This window comes from Halichoerus grypus, chromosome 13, assembly GCF_964656455.1.
Source record: "Halichoerus grypus chromosome 13, mHalGry1.hap1.1, whole genome shotgun sequence".
Taxonomy (NCBI): domain Eukaryota; kingdom Metazoa; phylum Chordata; class Mammalia; order Carnivora; family Phocidae; genus Halichoerus; species Halichoerus grypus.
The window spans coordinates 95,302,862-95,315,429 of NC_135724.1; the positions used below are offsets into that span (position 1 = coordinate 95,302,862).

Sequence of the window (12,568 nt, forward strand, 5' to 3'; positions counted from 1 at the left end):
AAAATCTTAAAAAAAAAATAGGGAAGGAAAATTTGTTGAAACACAACAAAAATATACATGGCAGGTATATTCACCTCTGTACTCACCACAAAACTTTGATTTTTTAAAATAACTTTTTTTCTGCCACGTGTTTCGTATTATGCCTGCCATTAGCAAGGTATTGGTGGGTCAAGGTTCTTTACTTGTGGGGAAACCCAATCTTCATTACTGAAGACTGAATTTCTAGTAGTCCTATCCTTATTTGGGTGCTTTAGTCTCCCACCGGAACTCACAATCATAATGGAAATACTAAGAGGCTCCATACAGCGTCCACCTGGCCCCAAATGTGTGCCAGCAATTCCTTAGTTCTGTGGATTTAAAACCCCAGTAGTAATAGTAACCTCCTTCTCTGATGGTTGATTCACTGGCACATGCTCAAAACAGCATCAAGGAACTGTTGTAACGCTTGATAGGAGCCTTCTTCCCTTGAGGATGAAGCCCTCGGACCCAGAGGCAGTCAAGGGTGCAAGGATGGGGAGCAGAAACTGCATGTGAATACTTACAGCTCCACCTCACCACCCCCTCTGGCTTCTCAGCTCTCCTACTGCCTCTTTAATCAACTGTAATTCGCTCAGCTTCACTTAGAGTAGCTGTTGTGCTCAAGCTTGGACCCTGATTGGTAAGTCAGACAAGCTCTCACAGGACACTTCAGAATAATGAAGACCTCCCCATATGGGTTGCATAAGAAATCTGGGGTCAAGGTCATCCCCCCAAAGCAATACTTTGCTAACCTAGGTCCTAACTTTAATTTTGATACAACCCCGTACACAAATAACATTTGCCATTGGATATGCAATATAAAGACTACTGTCCACAAATCTCCCTTTCTCTGATGAAAACAGTCATTCTTCTGTAAGTCTGAATGTTATAACCATTCAGGAAAGAATTCTGAGATTGTCAGACATTATCAAGGAGAGGAAGTACTAAAAAATTCTAAACGGAGGCACAGGTAACATGCATAATAGATGGTTTCAACAAAGACAAGTTTCTTGTGTTGGCAACACAAGAAAATCACACATTTGGGTGTGATGCAAACCTCTGAATTTCACCAACATTCAAGAAAGGGTTTTGGCATTTTCAAGACACATTATTTAAAAATTAAACAAAGTTGGCATATTTAAAAGCAAAATAATACCTTGTGCATTGCAAGGTTTCTTGTACATTAAAGACTTCTTTTACAAACAATAAAGTAACTTGATTTCTAAAGCCTCATCTGTACAAGATGTCTGAATCAAATTATCAAAACTCTTATTCTCCTATCAAGAAGTCTCTGCATGTAACCTTACAGAACTATATGTTTTGTTTTTTTAAATAGAGTTTCTTCTAATTATTTGCAAAGTACTTTAGGAAAACATTAAAAGATTGACACAGAGAACAGTATTACATGATGTCTTAACATATTAACCTAAAATACAGTTTCTTGGCTCTATTATATTCAACCTATGTACAACTAATCTATACAGAAATCCCACTGAAAAAATAATAGGAGGATATGCTTTGTGGGTCTTTTATTTTTACGAACCCCATTTCTCATATATTTAGATGATGAGCGATGCAATTCAGGGCTTTTCTGTTGCTCACTCAGTTATATGTTAATGTGTATTCTTGCCTTTGCATGTCTAATATGAACAGTTCTGTATATAAACTGGTGACGCAGAGGAGGCAGAAGACTTTATTGAAAAAGTCCAGCTTCTATTACTGAAGACAGAGCAGGTAAGAGCTCTCAAACTCATTTACATGTGCCAAAAATATCTGGCAATATATCTTAGAGTGTTTGTTAAATAATAAATACATCATTTGGTCCAGCTTATCTTCTACCATTATGGTACGAACAAACGTATCCATCGTGTAGCACTCTTGACAGACGCCGTGTCATAAACATGACATACACCATGTTCACAGATTAATTTCACATGTGCTATGAAAATATATAAATTTATAACATGTAGGCATACTCAGGAATATAAGTCCTATATTCCTCTGAAGCAACAGGCTTTTTACTTGGCTGTCATCAGTACTAACATATATATACATACAGATACGCATCTTTAAGGTTTCATATGCTTATCATTTAAAACTGAATAATCTTTTCTTTAAAAGATGGAATACCAGAGTTGGAAATTGATTTTTTTTAACGTTTCTATTGACAAAGTTTTTCTATATTCTTTTAAATCATTATTTTTGTCCTCAATATGAATAATTTGATTTACAACGAGACTAGACTATTTGCTGAGTGCTTTTCTCTAGTCTTTGCCGCGTTCACTGCACACATAGGCCCACTCTCCCGTTTGGCATTCTGATGTTTAAGGAAGTAGAACTTCCTGCCAATGACTTTCCTATACTCACGGCCTTCAGAGAATTTCTATAAATGCGTTTTAGGATGTAGAGAGAAGTGCGATTATTTTCTTCAAAGTTTCTCACATTCACTCTGTTTCTAGGGTTTCTGTTCTATGAGTTCTCTGATGTATGATGAGGTGTGACTTCTGGGAGAAGGCTTTCCCACATTCGCCACACCCATAGGGCTTCTCTCCTGTGTGAGTCCGCTGGTGTATGATGAGCTGTGACTTCCAAATAAAGGCTTTTGTACACTCATTGCATCCATAGGGCTTTTCTCCTGAATGAGTTTTCTGATGTCTAATGAGCAGTGACTTCCCACTGAAGGCTTTCCCACACTCACTGCATCCATAGGGTTTCTCTCCTGAATGAATTCTCTGATGCTTATTGAGACTTGACTTCTCTCTGAAGGCTTTGCCACATTCGCTGCATTTGTTGGGCTTTTCATCTATATGGGTTCTCTTATGAGTAATAAGTTGTGATTTCCCACTGAAGGCTTTCCCACATTCACCACACGCATAGGGTTTCTCTCCCGTGTGACTTCGCTGATGAATGATGAGCTGTGATGTCTGAGAGAACACTTTCCCACAGTCGCTGCATTCATACGGTTTCTCTCCCGTGTGAGTTCTCTGATGTGTGATGAGGTGTGACTTTCTAGAGAAAGCCTTCCCACACTCACATCCATAAAGTTTTTCTCCCGTGTGAACTGTCTGATGTGTAACAAGGTGTGACTTCTGGGAAAAGGCTTTGCCACATCCACTGCATTTGAATGGTTTCTCTCCTGTGTGTGTTCTCTGATGGACAATGAGTCGTGACTTCTTGCTGATGACTTTTCCACATTCATTACATTCATAGTATTTTAATCCAACATGAGTTTTTTCATGTTCAGTACGGAGACAGGATTTCTCATATCCATTGACCTTACCAGCTTGCTTTCTTCCACAGTTTCCAGTCTGAGTAAATAAATCTAACGAGTATTTCAAATGTTTTCCATTTGAGACACGCTTACTGGGCTTTTGCTTTAAAGGTGCAAGGTTCATGCCAGACTGAAATATTTTTCCACTTGCATTCATTTCACGGACTTGTTCCAATTTTTTAAGCCTGTCTTGAATTTCTTGGTGCCATGCTTTGTAATCATCAACTTTCCGGTATTCTAGAAAAGAGAATAATAAAACACATTTTGTGAATTCTTCAATAACTGTGAACCAGATGAACTAGAACTGTAGAAATAATCACGCACACCAGTACATGTTTGGGAATTAAAATTAAATAAAGTGCGTTCATGAAAACTGAGGTAGAAAACCAATAATAGATAAGGAGAAGAAAAAAAAACCACATTGACTAAATAGGTTGTTAGAAGCAATGATATAATAATCTGTCCCAGGCAAAAGGTTTCATTTGTACACACACTCAACTCTAAGACAAGGCAATAAAAAATTGCACTAGAAGGCAGGGAATGACGACACCAAAGTTATTCCTTTGGTTATGGGAATAGAAAGAGTAAACTATCATAAAAGAAATCAAAGAGAGAATAGAGGAAATGACTGTGGGTATACAATAGTAATCTGAGGCATTTACCAGTCAAAAGGGAAAGAAAATATGTGGGAATTAGAACAGTGAGAGGGAAAAAATGACAATGACTCCTGTGTCCAAGAGAAAAGAAAAGGGACCTATCAGCAGGATAAGGTTTGTGGTGTGGAGAGGAAAATGAATGTACAAGGTCTGACATGAGAAAGAGGGGTTGAGCTCCTTAGTACAGACCAGAGAAGCATAGTTCACTCTGAAATCAAAGCAAAGGGCGCCTGGGTGGCTCAGTTGGTTAAGCGACTGCCTTCGGCTCAGGTCATGATCCTGGAGTCCCTGGATCGAGTCCCGCATCGGGCTCCCTGCTCAGCAAGGAGCCTGCTTCTCCCTCTGACCCTCTCCCCTCTCATGTGCTCTCTCTCATTCTCTCTGTCTCAAATAAATAAATAAAATCTTTAAAAAAAATAAATAAATAAAATAAAATCAAAGCAAAGAAGGGCAGATTATCCTCACATGGATTAGTGATAGATATCTGTGTATCTGAGAAGCTTATCTCAATGGTTCTTTTTTTTTTAAAGATTTATTTTTTATTTATTTGACAGAGAGAGAGAGAGACAGCGAGAGAGGCAACACAAGCAGGGGGAGTGGGAGAGGGAGAAGCAGGCTTCCCGCGGAGCAGGGAGCCCAATGCGGGGCTCGATCCCAGGACCCCGGGATCGTGACCTGAGCCGAAGGCAGATACTTAACGACTGAGCCACCCAGGTGTCCCCATCTCAATGGTTCTGAGTCACTTCCAAAGGTTTAGTGACTTTGAGAATTCTCTCAACAACATTGTGAAGGTGCCCACCCTTCACTGTCTTCACTGTTCGCTGCAAAGGGCATTCCAATCCCCCCGCCTCCCAGGTGACTCACCTGAAAAGCTCTGACTGGGGATGTCTTCACTGATTACCCGTGGCTTCTCCTGCTCCAGTCTGAAGATCACATCTGGTCTGATAAGTTGAAACCCTGTGTATGGAAAATCACACAGGACTTGAGCCCAATTTCTTGGGCTTTAGGCTTCTAAAGAATAAACAAATGCTTAGCTTCAGAGGCTGTGAATGAGGCCTTTCATTTGGGATGCACATGGACAAACACTCTGAAGACAAAGAAGGGCTAAGAATTTTTGAATTCTTAAACTAAAGCCCTAAGTCATTACACACTTCACAGGTCCCATTTTTCAGTAAACGAACAGGAAAAGACAGCTGACTGGGCCGAGTCCACACAGGTTGTGTCCTTACCTAGTGACACAAGGCTGCTCAAGTTCTCCAACATCACATTTCTGTACAGAGTCTTCTGAGCAGAGTCCAGCAGCTGCCACTCCTCCCGCGTGAAGTCCACAGCCACATCCTCAAACGACAATGATCCCTGAAAGAGCACGCTCCTGGTAACTCTGAACCAACGGGTTTTGGATAATGAAAGAAAGATGTAAGGGCCCCGGGGTACGAGCCACTAGCAGTCTTCAGAATAGCTCTTCTCCTTCTGTCTGCTAACCTCAGTTGTACGAGGGGTGCAAATACGCCCCGTTCCCAGTAACAAATCACAACCGTTCCCTTTGTCCTTCTGTCTCTCTTACATCTAGAGTTAGTCCTGTGATTGTGGGCTGGCAGCGGGATCTAGGAAGTGTGCAAGGGCCATCTGGGGGAAGCTGCTGCTTCTTTGATAAAAGAGAGAGATACTGAGAGTACCCTCTGCTCTCTCTACTGTTCTCCCTGCTTTTATTTATTATTATTATTTTTTAAAGATTTATCTATTTATTTGACAGAGAGAGACACAGCGAGAGAGGGAACACAAGCAGGGGGAGTGGGAGAGGGAGAAGCAGGCTTCCCGCGGAGCAGGGAGCCCGATGCGGGGCTCGATCCCAGGACCCTGGGATCATGACCTGAGCCGAAGGCAGACGCTTAACGACTGAGCCACCCAGGCGCCCCTATTTTTTATTATTTTTAAAAAGATTTATTTATTTGTTTTTGAGAGAGCGAGCAGGGGGAGGAGTAGAGGGAGAGCGAGAGAGACCGTTAAGCAGATTCTGCACTGAGCGCGAATCCTGATGTGGGGCCTGACCCATGACCCTGAGATCATGACCTGAGCGAAACTAAAAGTTGGATACTTCACCAACTGGGCCAGCCAGGCGTCCCTCTCCCTGCTTTGAAAGCAGACGTGTACTTGAAGCTGCAGTAACCACCCTGAGCCATTAGGCAACACGTGCGAGACAGAAAACCAACTTGTGAAGTATGGCAGAATAGAACCCTGGAAAGACCCGGAGCCTTTCATGGCAGCCCTCAAGAGCTGTGCTAGCCCCGGACTGTCTACTCCAGGTGTCCTGCAGGAGAAACTTCAAGGGCCTTATTATTAGAGCTACTATTTGTAAGTGAAGTCATCCCCAAGTGATACATTTATTTAACATTCTTTTTTTTTTTTAAGATTTTATTTATTTATTTGAGAGAGAGAAAGAAAGAGAAGGAGAGAGCATGGGGGTGCACAGGGAGAAGCAGATTCCCCGCTGAGCAGGGAGCCCAACATGGGGCTCAAACCCAGGACCCTGAGATCATGACCTGAGCTGAAGGTGGATGCTTCACTGACTGAGCCACCCAGGTGCCCCCAAAAGAATGATTTCAAGCCAAACACAAGATCTGGATTTTACATTCTATATAAGGTTATCATCCTTAGAAAAATTGTATTTTTGATTTTGAAACAGATATCTTAATGTAAACAACACTTGAGTCTCAGCCCCTTATCTTCAACCATCACATTGAAACATTAGATGGAATCATTAAATGAGCTGTTATTAAAACTTTAATGGAGGGGTGCCTGGGTGGCTCAGTCGTTAAGCGTCTGCCTTCGGCTCGGGTCATGATCCCAGGGTCCTGGGATCGAGCCCTGCATCGGGCTCCCTGCTCAGTGGGGACCCTGCTTCTCCCTCCCCCACTCCCCCTGCTTGTGTTCCCTCTCTCGCTGTGTTTCTCTCTGTCAAATAAATAAATAAATCTTAAAAAAAAAAAAAAAAACCTGAACGGAAAAAAAGCTCGATATACTTGCCAGACACCAGAATGTATCTCCTGAAAGAAGACGTTTGCAGTGTGAATTACCACACTGATGAACTCCGCAAGAATAAAGATGAAAAGAAAAGAAGTCAAACATATTAAAGAAAAGTTTTTAAACTCAGAGGATAGATCCAAAAACCCATCAAGTATTCCAGAGCTAGAGAGAATGGATAATAAAGGGGAGGAAATAATCAGTGAAATAAAACAAGAAAGTTCCCCAAAGCTGGAGGCACACAAGAGCCTTCCAACTGAAAGCAATAAAGAATGTGAATAAAAATTTTATAGCCAGACACATCAATGTGGGTACAGAGGGAAATGCAAATGAAAATCACAAGGGTACCATTTCACACCCCCTGGAACGGCCACAATCAGATGATAACAGTGTTGGTGAGGAGTGGAGAAGTCGAGGCCCTTACACATGGCTGGTGGGACAGTAAAATGAAGCAGCCACTTTAAAACAAGTTTATCAGAGGGGCGTCCAGGTGGCTCAGTCGGTAAGCGCCCAACTCTTGATTTCAGCTCAGGTTATGATCTCACAGTTGTGGGATCGAGCCCCATGTCAGGCTCTGTCCTCAACGGAGAGTCTGCTTCAGATTCTCTCCCTCCCTCTGCCTCTGCTCGCTCGCACACTCTCTCTCTCTCTCTAAAATAAATAAGTAAATCTTAAAAAAAAAAAAAAGCTTATCAGTTCTTCAAAATGTTAAATATAGTTACCACAGGAACCAGCAATTCCATTCCTAGGTATGTACCAAGAGAATAAAGAACATAAACACAAATGTTTGTAGTAGCATCATCCTAATAGCCAAAATGTGGAAATGTCTAGCAAATGAGGAACTGATAAACGAAATGTGCTAATAGTCACACGACAGAATATTATTCCACAACAAAAGACAATACAGTATTACATGATGCCACATCTTGAAAGCAGGCTGCATGAAAGAAGCCAGTGACAAAGGACCCTGTAGTGTGTGACCCTGTTGATACGAAATGGGTAGAATGGGCAAATGCAGAGAAACAGCAAGCATATTGTGGTGGCCTGGAGCTGGGGCGGGGAGAAACAGGGAATACCTGCTAAGGAGACGGGGTTTCCTTTTGGGAGGATGAAAATATTCTTTTTATTTTTATTTTTTAAGATTTTATTTAGTTATTTGACAGCGAGAGAGGGAACACAAGCAGGGGGAGCAGAGAGGGAGAAGCAGGCTCCCCGCTGAGCGGGGAGCCCGACGCAGGACTCGATCCCAGGACCCCGGGATCATGACCTGAGCCAAAGGCAGACGCTTAACCGACTGAGCCACCCAGGTGCTCTCTGGAGGATGAAAATATTCTAAATTTAGATTGTGGCTGAATAATTAGACAGTTGCAAAAGCCTCTAAACTTACTAAAAAAAAACAAAACCAAAAAACAGTAAATTGTTCACTTTAAAGGGGTGAATTGTATGGAACTACAATTGAGGAAATAAAAGAATTACTCACCTGGGACTTGGTCATTTTCTGCTATTCTTGGGAAATGCCCAGTAACTGTAGGCTCTGCTCTGTGCTTGTGGACTCTGCGTATCTTCTGGACTCTATCTTAATGCTCAAATCAAAGGTCTCTGGTCAGGATTCTCTTCACCAAGGATCCTTGGTCCTGAGACTTCTTCTTTATCTCAAATAAGCCAATTAATTCATGGAAACTGGAATCTGTTGAATCAGTTAACAAATTCTCTTTAGTTGATGCAAATATCCCTTTCTTGCTGGAAACTCACCTGCATTTAAAGCTCAGTGGGGGGCGCCTGGGTGGCTCAGTTGTTAAGCATCTGCCTTGGGCTCAGGTCATGATCTCCAGGTCCTGGAATTGAGCCCCACATCGGGCTCCCTGCTCAGCGGGGAGTCTGCTTCTCCCTCTCCCACTCCCTCTCCCCCTGCTCATGCTCTCTCTCTCACTCTGTATCTCTGTCTCAGATGAATAAATAAAAAAAAATTTTCTTTAAAAAAAAAAAAAGCTCAGTGGGTTTTCTATAGACTCTAAACAGACCTAACAAGGACTCAAAATAATGGGGTGTGCAGAAGGAACCCCACAGCATTCATAGCAGCATTTCATCAAGCACTCGTTCTCTCTCAAAGTGGGGAAGGGAAAGAGAGACCGTGTGTGTGTGTGCAAAATATACAGCCAACAGACAATAAGAACAACAATTGCATTTTTAAATAAAAGCATAAATAAAAGAGGAAAATGAATCCAGCAGTTGATGAAATGAATAATTCAGCAGAGCTTCCCCTCAAAATACAGTAAGTAGTTCATTTTAAGCTCATAATGTTTTTGAGAGTTCTAAATTAGTTAATACATGTAAATACCTTAGAACTACGACAGGCACATAAACATTTAGCAAACGCTAGTTAGTGCTCTTCTTACTACATGACGTGATTATAGAAAATACATATCAGTAACAATTATTATCAATAATCCCACTACTTCAAAGGTACGTCTCTCATAGGGTGGGAGAAACCATGCTGATATTATAAAAATGTGATCTAAAGTCTTCTTAAATTTTTACGCTGTACAGTTTATGCTATATGGTAAACCCACTTTCAGACCCACAAATACAACCACAGACCTGTGATTATATCATATAGGTCACCCATTCAGCTCTCAACCAATACCCAATATCCTGGCATCCCTAGTCTTCGGTCACTGACCCCCAAGGCCACGCAGTCATTAGCCTCAAAGACCTCCCCTCAACCCCACAGCCCCTCACAAGCTACCCCACCAGTCACGCTCCCAGCTTGCTCACCTGCATTTAGTCACTCACACAGCCGGCCCATCGCTAACTCCCACAGCCCTGCCACACCAACAACTCCCTCACTCACCCTCACACCTATTAGCCCACAGGCTTCCTGACGACTAGTCGGATTCTCCCCACAGACTGTCTCCCCAGTTGTCTAAACCTACTCTGTCCCCAGTCAGCCCCACGGACCCCCAGTTTCAGCCAAATGTCAACCAATCTCTGACCTCCACCCCCCAAGCTCCCAAATCATTCACCCCGTAGTTCCCCAGTCACTATTCTCTCTTCTAAAAGCAAGCTCTATGCCAAACGTGGGGCTCGAACGCAGGGCCCTGAGATCAAGAGTCCCAGCTCTACCGACTGAGCCAGCCAGGCGCCCAGGGACTCTCTAACGATCGACACTCGGGCCTCCCCAGTCCCTCTATCATCCCCAGTGGTCCCCAGTTCCTCGCCCACCAGGCACCCTAATCCTGATCTCTGATTCCCCAGTCACCGATGTAAACGGTCGTCCTACACTCACTCCCTCAGGAGCCTACGGTTCGTGACAACGCGCAGCACCTCCCAGACCCCGCTGGCCTCCAAGCCACTCATCCCCAAGGCTCGGTAACAAGTTAATGAGAAAAATCCCCCTCCAGGAATGTCCCCCCACTCGCAGAGCTCTCGCAGGCCCCAAGTCGGTCACCCCACAGACACTCAACTCCGTGGTGCCTCCAGCCAGCACATTCCACTTGCCCTCCACTAACCCCACCAGGCACCCGATCTCCGCCCTCCACGGCTGCCCCGACCACTGCAGGCACCCCAAGTCCAGACCTCCGACGTCCCCATTCCTGGCCCCTTCAGACCAACTCCGCCTGCGGGCCCCCGCCACTCACCCCGACGCAGACGCCCAGACGCCGCCCTCACAGGCGCACGACCACTCACCGCAGCGGCGCTCACGGAAGACCCACCCCGCTGTCCCCGGCGCTGCGCCAGCCCTCAGCCCGACAGGCCCCGGCTCCTCACCTGACCCCAGCCACCGATCCCCGCAGGCCCCTCAGCAGTCCTCCGCTGGCCGGCTCCGGCGGCCACGCGCCAAACAGCAAGAGCCGCTGCGCGCTGCGTCCGGCGGCCCCTCCCGGGAGGCCCAGTCACCGATCCCCGGAGTCCTCCGCCCCTCGGCCGCCCCCAAGACCTCCGCATTTCCGATCACAACGGACCGCCCAGACCGCACTGGCCCCGAACGCTGCCCCCACCCGCGGAACGCGCGCCGGGGTCACCACGGGCCCGCGGGGACAGCGAGGCCGCCCCAGCCCCGCCCCCACGCCCTCCCGCTGGGGCCCCGGCGCCGAGAGGCTCCCGGCGACCGCGGAAGTGGGCGCGCACAACTACATTTCCCAGAGTGCCGCTCGCCCCAGAACTACGTCTCCCAGAGGGCTCTGCGGCGGGTCTCGCCGTAAGCTCCGTTGGCTTTTCGAGAGTCCGGGGTGCGGGGAAGGAGCCCTGGGGTGCGCGCAGCGTAACGAATGCTGGAGTTCCTACCATCGGAAGACCTCCCAACAAGGCAAAAGCATGCAGTTTAACACCATACTCACGTGTTAATCAAAGCAGGGGGTCTGTGCTGGGCCAGAGGGCATTAAGACAGGAATGTGGGGCACCTGCCCAGCTCAGTGGGTGAGCCTGCCCCCCTTGTCTCTGGGTTGTGGATTCAGGCCCCATGCTGGGTGTAGAGATACTTAAAATCATAAAAAGAAAACAAAAGGACAGGAAAGGCATCCAAGGACAACTGCGTCTCCTGCGGGCGGAGCACCGGACAAGGGTGGGGGGGTCCAGGCCCCCCAATCTGCAGGGCCAGACACTGCCCATCTGTTTAGTGGGGATTCCCAGGGGGTTATCGGATACAGAAGGTGCGGGGTGCATGTGAGTACACCTCACACAGCGTGCCCCACCTCCACTTTTCTTACAAGTTGTGCTCGCGGTATAGGTACACTGTCCGTATCTACTCATTGAAGCTTCAAGGGATTAGGGGAGTCTCCAGTTTAGTTTGTAAGAAAGCAGGCCGTTTCTCTTCTGCACAGACCCAGACCCCAGCTGGGTGAACCAAGGGCCAGGCAGAGCATTGACTATTAACACCGCCAACAACTGAATCTACCAGTGCTTTTCTCTTTACGTTTCAGGCGTATGTGGATGATAAACGTGTTGGAAACTGGCCAGAGTTTAGATCTGGTTTGGGATACCCAGCTGAATGGAAGCTAGAGTTCACCGTTACCAATGATCACACTCGCACATACTAATTTGTTGAACAGTTTACTCAGTAAACATAGAGGTACAGAGGCTTTCTTTTCAAATACAGCAGAGAGAAGCGTGGGCAATAGGTGTGAGCGCCGCTCCCCTAGGCGCCCTTGCTCTCCAGGTGCACCAGTCAGTGGAAACAGGCCAGCAGTGCAGACACAAAAGGGCCCGCAGCCCGACCCTTTTCATTAGCTGTCTGCCCCGACCTTGTACGTGTAGCACTGCTGGCCCAGAGCTCAGGGGTCATCACGTGACACATTCTGCTCTGTGCAAACATACACCATAGAGTAAGTATATATAACTCGCTCATGTGCCTCGGGCTGCCCTGTGATCATCACAGTTTGGAGATAAACACACACTACCATTCTGATGGCTACAGGGGTAGCAAGTCCATGGTTTAAATGCTCCTTTAACATGCCCACTCTCTTTACATACACTAGATCTGCTTCCCCATCTTCTTGTGAATCTGAGCTTGATATGTTAATAAATTTTAATGATAGGAATGAGAGTAATGCTTTAAATGAGAACCTCAAATTACAAATGTCACTTCACTTGCATTCTCCCTTCA

At 45.6% G+C, this 12,568-nt stretch overlaps 1 protein-coding gene across 1 annotated transcript; it reads right to left on the minus strand.

The window, feature by feature from the left end:
* Positions 1–1,693: 1,693 nt before the first annotated feature.
* Positions 1,694–11,027, minus strand: LOC118528898 (uncharacterized). The gene is made up of 4 exons (XM_036081564.2): positions 10,735–11,027; positions 5,175–5,301; positions 4,810–4,902; positions 1,694–3,526 (listed from the first exon to the last, which is right to left on the minus strand). Exons 1-4 carry the CDS (start codon positions 10,909–10,911, stop codon positions 2,463–2,465), a joined length of 1,461 nt encoding a protein of 486 aa, XP_035937457.2. The 5' UTR covers positions 10,912–11,027; the 3' UTR covers positions 1,694–2,462.
* Positions 11,028–12,568: the final 1,541 nt, after the last annotated feature.